This window comes from Micropterus dolomieu, linkage group LG02 (assembly GCF_021292245.1).
Source record: "Micropterus dolomieu isolate WLL.071019.BEF.003 ecotype Adirondacks linkage group LG02, ASM2129224v1, whole genome shotgun sequence".
Taxonomy (NCBI): domain Eukaryota; kingdom Metazoa; phylum Chordata; class Actinopteri; order Centrarchiformes; family Centrarchidae; genus Micropterus; species Micropterus dolomieu.
Genome location: NC_060151.1, coordinates 29278561 through 29293305, shown reverse-complemented (window position 1 = coordinate 29293305; position 14745 = coordinate 29278561). Strand labels below are relative to the sequence as shown.

At 39.9% G+C, this 14745-nt stretch overlaps 1 protein-coding gene across 1 annotated transcript; it reads right to left on the bottom strand.

Annotated features, from left to right (window-relative positions):
- Positions 1-1410: 1410 nt before the first annotated feature.
- Positions 1411-12655, bottom strand: LOC123967413 (tryptase-like). Its single transcript, XM_046043509.1, has 6 exons — positions 12601-12655; positions 8685-8847; positions 5983-6257; positions 2836-2981; positions 2502-2754; positions 1411-1580 (listed from the first exon to the last, which is right to left on the bottom strand). The coding sequence occupies exons 1-6, from the start codon at positions 12653-12655 to the stop codon at positions 1411-1413; spliced, it is 1062 nt and encodes a 353-aa protein (XP_045899465.1).
- Between the last annotated feature and the right edge of the window lie 2090 nt (positions 12656-14745).

Below are 14745 nucleotides of genomic sequence, written 5' to 3'. Positions count from 1 at the left end.
AGTTTTAGAGTTATAGTTGGGATGACTGATGATCTGTGATACTGTACGAGACACTTGGTTGGGGTTTGTTCCCTGTTGAGTCTGACGACCCAGAGACACAACCAGATCGCTTGTGGTGGATCTGAGGTAATCAAAAGAGAAACAAAACAGTGCTAATACATGTAAAGCAGAAATGTAGTCAAGGAGACACTTGGGCCATTATTTTGAAGGATTTCTAGCCTTTATCTGTGAAGGATAGCTCAAGAGTGACAGGAAATGTGGGACAGAGACAGCGGACGACATGCAGGAAAGGGCAGCGAGTTGGATTTTATTAACCTGTGCTGCTGCGGCAAGGACCAAGCCTTTGCACAATAGACGCCGCTCCTACGTGGGCCATTTTGAAGGCCACATCTGATCTAGTTTGTATTGGACCTGACAGATGTGGCAACAGAGAGATATCATTCCCAAATATTACAAATCTTTTTCCTCATTATATTATAAATCATTCCCTCAATGAACTGAAGGGGTGTGATCTGAAGTGCTAATTACATAAGTTGATCCCTGGTCTGGTTAGCAAGAATAAATATAAAATGTTCAGGAAAGTTAGCAAGAATACATTTGAAACGTTGGTTAGACTTTCAAAATACTACTTGGTTAGCTTTAGGAAAACATCATGATTAAGGTTACATTATTATTAAATTACTTATATGACTTCACTTATGTAACTTTTGTAACTCATGTACCTCAACTAAAAACAATCAATGACGACTTTTTGTTTGACATGGGAACCTACACCAAATGACGTCACAGGGCTTCCCCCAGTGCATTGAACCATGACGCTAAGGGGCTTCCCAGTGCATCACAAACTGACACCAATGATTCTTTACCATGCGTCCATATGTGTCAACTTGGAAGTGAGAATGGGTTGCACATGCGGATATCTGTTAATAGAGATTAGGTTGATTGATTTAAAGGTGCAGTAAGTTAGGGAATCACAGTTTTTTGTCATGTTTATACATTTGTTTTACATTATAGCTGCTTTCACCAGAAACTCAATCTGCCCCCTGTCTTGCCAGAGGGGCTCTTGGGCCACTCACTTCTGGTTAGTTCTACATTTACGTTTATTATCCAAAGCGACTTCCAATTGCTAAATATGTCAGAGGTCGCACGGCTCTGGAGCAAGTTAAGTGTCTCGCTCAGGGACACAATGGTGGATGTGTCGCAGTGGTGAATTGAACCTGGGTCTCTCACACCAAAGGCATGTGTCTTATCCACTGTTCCATCACCACCCCAGTTGTATATCTATTTAGGGACGAAAATGCAACCCTTTTGTGAGTTTTCTCTCCTCGGGTTTTCGAACCACTGCCTTTGGCAGGCTGGTTACAGGACTGCGTGGCATGTTGTGTTTTGTCGCGACCCTACCCTCAGTGCTTACCCTTCACAGCAGTGAGCAGCAGTCATCACCCAGTCATTGTTAATGAGGGTTCCTCCACAGAAGTGGAACCCTGTAGTGTCTTGCAGACTGGCCTGCCAGGGCCAGCTGCCTGCAGAGGCCACCTGTCCTCCAACAATCTTGGTGTTGAGTGTTGGCTGACCACACACTGAGGAGAGAGACAATAAAGAGACAGCAAATACTAACAATAATGAAACTATTTTCAAACGTTTACGTCCAACAACATGTTTAAAATGTCCAGATGACAGATGGACATGAAATAAAAAAGTTGGCAGTGACACTTTGACTTAGCATCTAGTTGCAAGTGAGACTCACTTGCTCGAAACACCAATTTATGTGTAAATATAATAATTGTCATGCTATATTTACATGGGAGGAGTGGGAGTTTACTTTTATTACTAAACTCAATCAAACACAAATAGTTTTTAATAAGTGACTTTAAACCCTTTGCTCTCTCAGCTAACAGAAAATCATCTTCCACTTACAGAAAACCTTCAAGAACCAAAATGTGTCAGCTGTCTTCCTCTTTTTTTATGTCTTGTGACCACTAGAGGTCACAGCTTTACAAAGGTAAATATGACTCATAAGGAGCTGCTTGAATAATCAACCTATACAGGTGTTTTTCTGGGGAGGACAGGCTGAAAAGAACATACGTTGTTCTACTGCTGCAAATCTTATTACTACTAATACTAATGAGTTTTATGAATACTAATACTACTACTGTTGCTCCAGTCCCTTATGATGTCTCATTGACACAAAAACATGACAGTAGCAGAAGTTAAAGGGGCCCTCCACTGATTTAACACATGAAGTAAGGTTTACTCTTTACGACGAGTCGTGCTCCTGTGATCACAATTCTATAACATAGTTGTTTTATAAGCATGATGCTGCCATGAACTTCATGATGTACAACAGTTAGTGAACGCATCACCATTCAAATACATTCTGAAACAGAATATGAAACTGTTTGTTAGAAGAAGAAGAAAATATTTAATATTAAGCTTTTCAAGGCGAAATGTAAAGTTAAAGTTGAGTTAAAAATCAAAGTCTGGACGTGGTAGGCACTTACCTTGGGCTGCTGGGGGTGGGGTGGCAGGACATCTTATGCTGAGGTCACCGTCGGTCCCAGTGGATTTAAAGGTGATGAAGCCTGGCTGGTTGCTGGTGATCCGGCTGTTGATCCAGGACTGATACTGGGACACTCGGGTGTAGCCTGATGGGATATTAGGCTGGGCACAGCCCTTACTACTGGTAAAACTCACGATTCCCGCCTGGATCCAGCGACCGCCCTGCTTGCTCACCAGCGGACCTCCTCCATCCCCCTTAAAGGAGAGAAACATTTAGGAGAATGAATCTTTGCAGAAGGTCAAATCTGACACAAACACAGGCGTAAAAATGATCACCTGACAGACGTCCTTTCCTCCAGCACTGAACCCAGTGCACATCTTGTTGTTTGTGATCAAGCTCACTCCGTAGTTACAGGTACACTCTCTGTTTCCTACAACCGGCAGCTGCACCTCCATTAGGTTTTGTGGGAAAGGAAGGGACACTGAAGAGACAAGAATTTAGTTTAATAATCAAGTGTTCACATCTTTTAAAATGGTTTTACACAAAATGGGCAGTTTAATAAACACATCAGTGATCTGTGGCACACCTCAAGTGTTTCCAGGTGTTCCTCTGTGGATCAAACAGACATTCTCACTACTTGAACTTAAAGGACCATGTCTGCGTTTTTACAATGTCTTAGCTTCCAGTACTTCAAATTTAATTTAATAACGCCAATTCATAACAAAAGTTATCTCATTTCACTTTTCATATAGAGCAGGTCAAGACTTATATTATTATTAACACTTGAGGCAAGAAAAGACTCCCTTTTTGGAGGTAGAGAGACCTCGATGTTCAACTCATGTTCTCGACCAGTTGGGGTTGGGGGGGGGAGAGAGAGAGAGCATTGGATAGCGATAGAGAGTGAGAGAGGGTGATACAACACAATGACCACATGCTGTAGAAATACATATACAGTAAAAGTGGTTGTGGTGCAGACAGGAAATGAATAATGTTATTGATCATTTTACTAATATTAATGATAATAAAATAATAGGATTATTAATAATTGTACCAGTGGCACCTGAGCAGTAACATAACTAAGGGATGGTTCAGGACTTCACCTGAGCCAGACCTAACTATAAGCGGAAAGACTTAAGCCTACTCATAAATGTGGAGATGGTGTCTGCCTCCTGAACCCAAACTGGAACCTGGTTCCACAGGAGAGGAGCTTGATAGCTGAACCCTCTGGCTCCCGGTCTACTTTTGGAGACTCTAGGAACCACAAGTAACCCTGCATTCTGGGAGCGCAGTGCTCTGGTGGGGCAGTAAGGTATTATGAGCTCTTTAAGATAAGATGGTGCCTGACCATTAAGAGCTTTGTAGGTAAGAAGAAGGATTTTAAATTCTATTCTGGATTTTACTGGAAGCCAATGCAGAGAAGCTAAAACAGGAGAAATGTGATCTCTTTTCCTGGTTCCTGTCAGAACACGAGCTGCAGCATTCTGGATCAGCTGAAGAGTCTTAACGGACTTTTTCGAGCAGCCTGAAAATAATGAATTGCAGTAATCCAGCCTAGAAGTAACAAATGCATGGACTAGTTTTTCTGCATCATTTTTAGACAGGATGTCCCTGATTTTTGCAATATTACATAGATGAAAAAAGGCGGTCCTTGAAATTTGTTTAATGTGAGAGTTAAACAACATGTCCTAATCACAGTGGTGCTGGAGGCCAGGGCGATGCCATCCAGGGAAACTATATCTTTAGATATTGCGTCACGGAGGTGCTTAGGCCTCAGAACAATAACTTCAATTATTGAAAATTCCAGGTCATCCTGGTTTTTATATCCTTAAGGCATGCTTGAAGTTAAGCTAACTGATTGGTTATATCTGGCCTGATCGAGTTTCATCTATATATCAATGAAAGGTGATAGAAAGGAGTTTCCTTATGAAATTGCTTAAAGGAAACAATGTAGCACTAAGATCTAACGAGACAAATACAGAGACAAGTCCTTTGTCTGATGCAATAAGAAGGTCTAATGATATAATGTTTGTCCGATCATAAAAGGGTCAAAGAAACTAACAAAAGAAAGTAAAACAGCAATTAAAATTCCCTAAAAGGCTTTTTATGTTCATTGTGTCACCTCTGCCTTTATATTAGTTATAATCAAAATTAAAACCAAAATGAAGACTCATCCTGACTGACAGGCATGTACCCTGGTAGACTTCCATTCAGTATAACACTAAGTGTACTTTGAAAATGTTTTATGTCACAAGGTATCCAAATCACAAGCCCTTATGTCCATGCTTACACTGGCAGACATATAGCTACCTAGAAGAATATTTTATTTGAATTAACACATATTTGATGCATCATGGCTACAACTCAATGTGTAGTTTTTTTTCAAAAAAACAAATATTTCCTTTCTCACACTGAAAAACAGATCTAACATCTATGAAAAGGATATTTCAGCCGAGATTTGTTTTCATCTTTCTAAGTCAATGAAATAAAGATATTGTATTTTAATTAAGCATACTGTTGCCCGTTCGCGTCTCAGGGCGCCATATACCGACGATTTGAGAAAGAGTGACAAAGCGTAGGTATTTGACGCTAAAGGTACCCTTTAGTGTCAAATACCTACGCGCCGGGTGCCTCTCCATGAGATGCTTTCGGAAGCGTCTCTATGAGACGCTCTGGGGCGTCCCATACAGACCGGAAGTGCTACGTTCGTGATAAAGGTATGCACTGTATGCACTGTAAAGAAACAAGGATGCAAAACAATTCATAATAACTGCATTCATGTCACGATTTTGACGTCTACTTTCAGTTTCTCCATGTTGTTTAATTTCTCTACCAGTGGGCTGTACAATAAAGCAAGATAACTGGCTTTTCCAGGTAGCTAAAGGAGTAACTTTGTGACAACTGAGGCCTGTGCTACCCTTCATAGAGTTCAAACTACTCAGATTTAACTCAGGGTTATAAAGCAAAGTCAGGCTTGGTAAACTCTTCTTTTATGTGTAATGATTTAAGATGAAAGGTGCAACTGCATATTAGGTCCGTTAAACAAAAAAAAATAGAGCAAGGAGAGAGGGGTAATATTCCTCTGTGTGTGTGTGTGTGTTTGAGAGAGTCTTCCCTATCCTGAGTACCTGATGTGTGTCCCCTGGTTGTGTCCCACAACGCTTGTTTGCTCTTGTATAAATGGTTTTCAGTCCCTCTTCGGTCATTCCAGTATGTTGAGAGTTCTGCTTGTCTTTGTGAGGTTGCATTTACCAGTTTTATTTGAATTTAGTTTCGTGTAACAGATTATAACCTGTTTGTATTTTCTATCATGCTTCCATGGAAGTCACATTATTTTGCTTTTTGCTAATAAACCTTGCAAACTGATGTCAGCTCTCCACTGTTGTGAGTTTGGGCTCAAATCTGCTTATCACTCGATAAACATACAACCACTGTAATCAGACTGTTACTGAGAATAAATGTAATCCAGGTCCTTTCCGACCCACCTCCAGTTCCAACACTGCCCCAGCCGGTGGCCCAGGAGACAGTCCCCTTGTAGAAGGTGCTGCCTGTGGCTGCCAGACAGACGGGCTGAATGTAGGTGGTGAAAGTCACGGGTGAGGAGAGCTTCAGGAGGCAGATGTCGTTTTCAAAAGTTCCAGAGTTAAAGTTGGGATGAACGATGATCTGTGATACTGTCCGAGACACTTGATTGGGGTTTATTCCCTGTAGACTCTGGAGACCCAGAGACACAGTCAGAGTGCTCGTGCTTATGCCTGATCTGAGGTAATCAGAAGAGAAACAAAACAGTGCAAAGACATGAAAAACAGAACTGTAGTCAAGAGCACTTTAGCAAAAGTCCATTTTATGACCACGTCTAGTTTGTATGGAGATTAATAGATGTTGCAACAGGGAGATTTCATTTCTACAAGTTAATAATTTGAATCCTAATATTATGAACAATTCCCTCATCTTAGTCATTCATGTGCTCAATATGCTTTTTTTTCCTGATCTCAAGTCCTAATTACATAAATTGTTCCCTTTAATTATGAATTAATACTTCAGTCCGTACATGTAGTCCATGTTCTTTCCATCTGTTGGTGTGGAGATCAACAGAAAACTAAGGATGAACATCTCTAAACCGAAAAACATCTGCAATATCAACAGGGGTTTTCCTTTGCAGCAAAACCATCTTTTTACATGGCAGCGACAAACCAGCCCAAACATGAAGTCTGTCCCTGTGTCTCAGACCAAAAGCTTAAACTCTATAAACTCCAAAGGGAGACAAAGACACATGGAATCAAGAAATGTCTTTATCTCTGGACGGCATGATTCATTAATGGACACAACTTGTTTGCATGAGGGCAATCTCTGACCCCATCGTTCATCGACTGACGAGGATTTAGCCTCTGGGAGCAACAGACAATGTTCTGGCTCCTGGTGTGGCTAGTGTAAATCTGGGTCAAGACTTCCTTTCACATGCAGCGGTCAATGGGTGCTTCTCACAACTTGGCTGTTTCTGTTTATAGTCTGTATATAGATTGTGTTCTTTATAATGTAGCCTATTATGAACAGCGATACATATTTTGGCAGACTGCATGTCCAGCCTGGTAGGACCAGTAGGCTACTGTTATTGCTTTTTTTGTATGAAAAGTGCTGTTTAAATGCAATGCATTATTAAATTGTTATAATAATTTACCCTATAAGGAGGGGGACTCCATTTCCAGCAATATCCAAAGGCTATCCATGCAATGGTAACATGGATTACAAGGACAAAATATTGTCTACAATGCTGCATTCAGTTTAATGTACATTTCTAGTGAAGGTGATGAAACGTTGAGGCGAGAAATGTGTGAATCTGATTACAGTGATCTTGATTTCACAGTATCGATGGTGTAGATATTAGTAGGACAGCGGTTCCCAAACTTTATAGTCCATGCACCCCATTCTACATCTTGATCGGGTTGCTGCAACCCCAAACCCCCCCTCTCTCTAGTTTTTCTTAGGCGGAGCTGTGTGTAAGAAAGCAGCCTATTACTGAAGGTGCGATTAACATAAAAAATCTGATGATCTGTTTCTATGATGACAAGCAAGGGTCTTTTCATGACAAAAAGTTTCAAAACATCCCCTTGGGTTTTCTCTCAAATTGCACCGTGTTATGTTAAACACATAACATGGACAAAAAGAGGATCCATGATGAGAATTTGTAAGTAGGCCTACAGGTGGCTCAGCCTGAGAGAGAGGGAGGGAGAGGAGAGAGAGACAGTTGTGTGACTAGCCATTTCCTGTGAACTAACTATTTATAATAACAATTTCAAATTAAATTGACAAAGGAAAGTTTTCAATTCAGTTTTTAATTTAATGAAGAAATCCACAAAAGAATAATTGTTGTAGTTACACTACATTCCCTAGCCTACACCACCATTAAATTTTTTCTGTTGCCTGATAAAACAATACTAAAATGATCCACATGTTATATTTTTCATTTACTTTCGTGAAGTCGAATGTCTGCCTTCACCGTTGAATGCACGTGCGCTCCTGGGCAGGGACAACATAGGGGGGTCCAATGTCTGTGTTACAGGGGGCACTGGCCCCTGTTGGCTCCCCCCCAAAACCGCCACAGATGACCAGATTGTTTCACAGTAACCAGTTTACAAAACTAATAAAAGCTAAATAGCTGTCAGACCATAGTGGGTTTAAAGACTGCGTTAGGGGCAACGAGTTCCACCTCTTTTGGTCTCCACACGATGAAGCGCATTTTGCTGTGTTGTCACAGGGATGAAAGGGAAACAGCTGGACTACAAACGAGCTGCTTTCAGGCAGTTCAGAGCAGAGTTTTCTGTGGGAGATGGGAACTCCCTTTGGGCTGGACTTTGGGCTCTTTCACTTTGCAAACCTATAACTAAAAAAAGGAGAAGGAAAAAAAAGCCTAAAAGCATAATATGACCTCTTTAAGTCAATAATTAATGAATCATTGTCTGCTGCTACTCATCATCACAGGTTTAAACGACACACATTTTCTCCTTGGATGGTGATTTCAGTAGCAGAATAATATTTTTTATCTGTCCTCTCAAGACCTGTCAGATTTATCTTGTGACCGCTTGGAGAGATTCCTGCCCCCATTTTAGAAACCACTGCCTTAGACAGGCTGTTTACGCCACTGCATGGCATGTTGTTTATTTGTCGCTGAACTACCCTCTCTGCTTACGTTGCGCAGCACTGAGCAGCAGTCATCACCCATTGATTGTTAATGAGGGTTCCTGCGCAGAAGTGGGACCCAGAGGTTCGTAGACTGGCCTGCCAGGGCCAGCTGCCTGGAGTGGCCACCTGTCCTCCAACAATCTTGGTGTTGAGTGTTGGCTTACCGCACACTGAAGAGAGAGACAAGACACAGTGGGGAAATAATTAGATAAAAGAAAGTAAAGAAGGTATTAACAACATGTCTATGTCCCAAAAACATGTTTAAAATGTCCCAATGACAGACAGACAGACAGGAAGTAAAAAAGTGACCGTAGAAACTTTGACTTACCACTAAGTTGTGAGTGACACTCTGAAAACATAAAACAAAAAAATCTTTATGATATAGTAATTGTGTATTTATATACACTGTCTTAGCTTTAGTTCACATAAATTAAATCCACAAATATTACTTTAATTGCATGCTTACACAAGACTCTTACTACAAGGACAGACTGAAAAGAATAAGAAAGTAAATTTTTACGGTGGTAGAAGAATTATATGCAGAATTATAGGTCTGTGTTAAATAAATTCAGAGCCTTTAATTTTCAATTCAAGCATAATTCAACTTGACTAGTTAGCTGGCGCTATACTAGATTTCTGGCTTGATAAATACATACAAATAATACAAATGTGTGAAAGGATTTTTTTAAGGATTTTTGAAAGGATTGTTGAAAAGCTGACACTAAACTGCATTGCTGGCTTTAATTTGCATGAAGACGTATGAAGGAATATGAAGACCTGGAAACATGGGGAATTTTCTAAATAATCCAAATTTGATTTTAAATTTGAATAAACCTCATATTGCTAAAGTTTGTAATGGTTTAATTAGCATGAATCAGAATACTACCTTTACTGTATAAGGTTTGACAGAAGTTTGCAGTTGAAAGTAGGCAATATTGATATAATGAACTTTTATTGTCACATACATTTATACACAGTGCAACACATGCGAAACTTGTCTTCTGCATTCAACCCATCCTAATAAGGAGCAGTGGGCAGCCATTGAAAAAAGACGTGCGCGTGTGTGTTGTGTACATATGCCACACTGACCTCATTAGCTCATTTTAAGCATCCCGCAGAGTTTGCAGGGACACGAACAGTATGAATAGACCATAGGCTGTATATAAAAAGGGATAGACGTGTTTTCCCTTATGTGACAGGGCCAGAAAATGATTTTAGCGTGTTACTTGTGTACTGTGTTAATTGGGTGCTGTGCGTTATTATCGCATGTGGAGTGTTTTAATGCATGTGTGCGTGATTATAAGTTTTACAAATTGGCAAGACTGTCCGTGAATGCCACACACCTCTGCTGACGTGGTAACTAGACAATGAGCAACAGGTGCGGAGCCAGAGACCGTCTGAACAGGAATCCTTTTAAGCGCAGCAAGGGGACCAGGCAGGGGAGGGCTGCAGACGGAGGGACCCGTGGAGCTGCTGAGCCGGGACGGAGGGACCCGTGGAGCTGCTGAGCCGGGACGGAGGAATCGCCAGAGGAACTATATTAGCCGTTGCCCGGAGCTGGCAGATTATGGGACATTCCTCTCTTATTTAGCTTCTTTTTTTTTTTTCCTTTTTCTTCTTATTGTAATAAATTGTTAACATTATTTTAGCTCTTGTGGTTTGTTTCTGCTCTGCTCCAACCCCGATTTTAAAGAACCTGTGTGTCTGAGTCCTGGGGCTCTGGGTAGCTATCTATTGCGGCGTATACCACTAAAACGAACTGACCAGACCCACCAAAACAACTAAAACGCCACAGCAGGCTGAAACATGAGGATTTACACTGAAGACGCGTCACGCTGAACCATCGTACATATTGAGTCTCTTTATTACGCTATTTCACATACATAGAAAACCAATCACTTACTTTGAGTGATGCATGTTGTAAGTAGTGCAAAAGGTACCTCAGAGACATCAGTGAAAGATGTTGACGACGATGGTAACGGTCAACAGAAAGTTCTTCCCCATGCTCACCCTGCAGCCATGATCAACCCAAGCTTCCTCACAGGTGAGCACACACACACACACATTAATACAGACACCACGCCCCCGGTCACACCCACAGTAACTGATGACGTCACGATGCGCGTGCATGTACACTACAGTGCAAAGAAAAGAGGAAACCCAATAAAAACCCAAACAAACCCAGTGTATGGCTCCTACACTATCCCTAGGAGGGTTGTCAGCGGGCCCTCAACATATTTTTAGTTACACCCTTTTAATTTATTGTTTTATCACTAACGGCCCACACGCCCGACACTTATACTGTATGGTGTCTTATTTTAAAAAAAACAAGGGCATCCAACATATAGCATATAGTGACCATTGGGGGCTTTTATTTTGAAAAGCAAGCATAATCAGGAACTTCCTGTCAAGATGCGGTCACTGTCTGGGGACTGTCCGGTGCTTTCGTTTTGAAAAATAAGGTCCATCTCTCTAGTTTGCTGTTAAGATAAAGTTACTCTACACGGCCTTTATTTTGAAATATTGTCTTGCGTGTCCTGAGCTCTCTGTTAAATACAGTTACTGTCTGGGACTTTTATATATATATATATATAAAAAAAATAGGTGAATTAATTTATGCCAGTTAAGAAACATTAACTTTGTGGGGATTTTACTTTGGAAAAAAGCCTCATACTGAGTTCCCTGTTAAGGTACAATTACTGATACAGACACTGGTGGAGGCTTATATTCCCGTTTTGTTTTGAGAAGCCTTGCTCATGGTGACTTTCCTGTTATGATGAGGTTACCACATCATGCTTAACAGACCGTAACTCTCATCCCCTCAGTAAACAGAGAGAGAAGATCCACCTGAAGATGCTGTGTGAGATTTTTGTGTGTCAAAACTGTGTCCGTGTTTGCAATTTAAACACATCTACTTTCCTGCCTTCCTTTGAAAATCTATGTAGCAGTTGGCTGGGACTGCTGTCACTGTGAAGCTGACTGTGTTTGCTTTAAAAGTTACATGTCCAGCACCAGCACAACATTCTCTACATTTTGGAGTAAAAACGAATGAAGAGTTAACATTGTGACAAGGAGAGTGACTTGAAGACCAATTTCTAATAAGATTTTAGATGAAATCTGTCCCATACACACTCATTATAAAGTCAGGCAAAGGCAAAACATTACATGAAACTCGATTGTGTAAAAATAATTTAAGTGAAAAAGTTGCATTAACTTGAGAAAGACCTCAAAAAGGTGTAATATATAAACATAATAGATATATAATAAAATAACAATCTAATGAGAATAAAGTCATATTTTAACAAAACCTTCCTGCCCTGTCCTCTGCTGTGCATTAGCCTGAGTTTTTGCTCTTCTGATCCCCTTTAGACCGTCTGACAGAACCTTTTTGGGATGAGAAAAGCGCACTTTTCTTCATCAGAGATGGCAAATCGAAACTGAAAAGACTTGTAGTCAGAAATAAATCTCACCATAAATCCTCACAAATGTGAACTTCAGCACCTTTAATAGAGTACAGCTCACAGCTGCTTCAGAAGGAAGCTAACATCCCCAATTAGAGTGTATCAAAGTCTTTGTTGAGTGTAAAACTTTATTAATCACAAAGGTATATGCAAAAAGGAAAGGTAATTCATGTCTCAAAGAATGAATGCAAATAGTGACTGTTGGGAAAAATAGCATTTATATCACGCAGCTGCTTCCTGAATTCGTTTTATAATTATCTGCTAATAGAACATTAGATAATTTTCAGTATTGTTATATATTTTGATTCAGTGTGACAGGATCCACTGAGCACTTGTTTTGTTTTGTATATTTTATTGCTACAATTTTGTAAAGTTTAATTTGAACGCAGGATTTATTTAACAACTTCTGTTACTTAATTAAAAGATTCTTCATCCTCTGTGCACAGTGAGGAGGGTTCTTACCTTGTGTCAGGAGAGTCAGCAGAGTTGCCACACAGATCACTTTGTAGAAAGCCATCGCTGCAAGTCCATATCATCAGAAATGCACCTGCTTTAATACCTTTCTTCTCTCTCTCTCCCTCCCTCCCTCTCCCTCCCTCCCTCTCTCTCTACCTCCAACTCAAGCTCATCTGCCTATTGACACGCCCAACATCTCACCTATCACCTGTTTCACAAAACATCAAAAATGTCACGTGTCTGAGCAAAGTACATTTACTAAAGTTCTGTTCTTAAGTATAACATTTGAGTACATGAAAATTTCCTTTTCACCACCTGTAGTAACTAGTAACGTTTTTAGATTAAGATTTTACACTAAAAACAAACATGATAAAGCTTAAAAATGTGTTACATTTTTGTCCTAATAATAACAATTATAGCTTTATTTGTATAGCCTTTTTCATTACAGGTAACAAAGTGCTTTTAAACAAGTAAAACAAGTCAAACAAGAGGGACAAAAACTAAAGCCTTCAAGTTAACTCTGAGAAGTTAGTCTATCTATGTTCTTAACACAACGCTGTCAATGTCTGAGACCCAACTTCAAATAAGTTATAATCAAGCATGTAAGGAGTCGAGCTATTAAGGAAAGCTATGATAATGTAATGTTAATACTAACCAGTTTGTCTGCCTTTTCTTTCTGTGGATCTGACATCTCACATAGTCTTTAAGTTATGAATATGATTTGGATTGTGATATTAAAGGTAAGAATAGGCCAAAATATATGAGGTCACGTTTCACTTTGACACTAATCCTAAATCTTCCAAGCTGGCATTTGACTGTAACACGGCCCCCTGCTGATCAGATCGCCTATTGCTGATCTCAAGTAGCCATAATTGGACGATATGAAAAAAAGAGAAGATTGCCCAACTCTAGTTGTAGCTGAACGTGGTGGAGCTGATTTACTGTGCTTCATTTCCTGCTGGGAAAAAGACCCTGCACACATTTCAAATAATGAGGAATAAACTAGTCAAACAGCCTCAGGCTTCCTGCTAACAAATGATCTTGATTTGGAACAAGATGAACCAGTAATCAGTGTCACCAAACGTCAGTTTTTATTGTGCAACCATCACTTCAAGAATGTTTCTCAGCAGGGTTTGTAAAAAGCTAACAAGAAAAAAATAGCCATTATATAGGACTTTCTGAAAAAGTGCTTGGGTAAAAGTACCAATTTAAAACAATGTAAACATTCACCATTTCAAGTGAAAATCGTGTTTTGATTCAGTGAACTTCTGTGAGATTTCTGTTATCAGAGCACTGTGCCATATATTTAATAGAAAGATATCTAGTGTGTCCTCTATAGAAGTACAGCTGACCGCATTTACACACACAGCAGGCTTTTGAGTACATACGTAGCTACCAGTATATAAGTGTGTTCAGTCTTTTGTTTTATGCAGTCTGTGGTTCAGTGTTCAGTGTTCACCAAAACTCCAAAATCACTATAATTAATATTTGTTCTTGAAGTCACCTGTCTGTCATGAGGAACAACAGAACGATGTATTTAATTTAGCTTAATTCATTTTATCAGTGGGCTGCCTGTCTGACTGGAATACTTGTGAAATATTAAGAAAATAATATGTGGTTGAACATTAAGATTATCAAGAAGAAGATTATTAAAATGATTGGGTATAAAAAGATCATTCTTTCTGAAGTGAAGATGGGGAAGGGTTTACCACTCTGTGAAAGACTGTGCTGGCAAATACTGCAATAATTTAAGTATGTTTTGTAAAATTGCAAATAACCTGGGGATTCTGTACATCAAATCATTAAAAGATTCATAGAATCAGAAGAAACCTTTGTACACATGGGTCAAAGCAACAAAAAACAATATTGAATGCTGTGATCTTTGGGTCCTCAGTCGGCACTGCATCAGAAACAGACAGGATTCTGTGGAACATTTCCAAAAACCATTGTCTGTGAACACAGTTCACTGCATCCAAAAATGTAAGTTGAAACTCTACCATGCCGAGGAAACTGTATATAAACCAGATCCAGAAACGCCACCACCTTCTGTGGGCCCGAGCTCATTTAAGATGACTGAGGCGAAGTGGAAAACTGCATTGTGGTCTGACAAGTCGAAATTTGTGTCCACATGCGCCACTGGCTAAGCCTGAT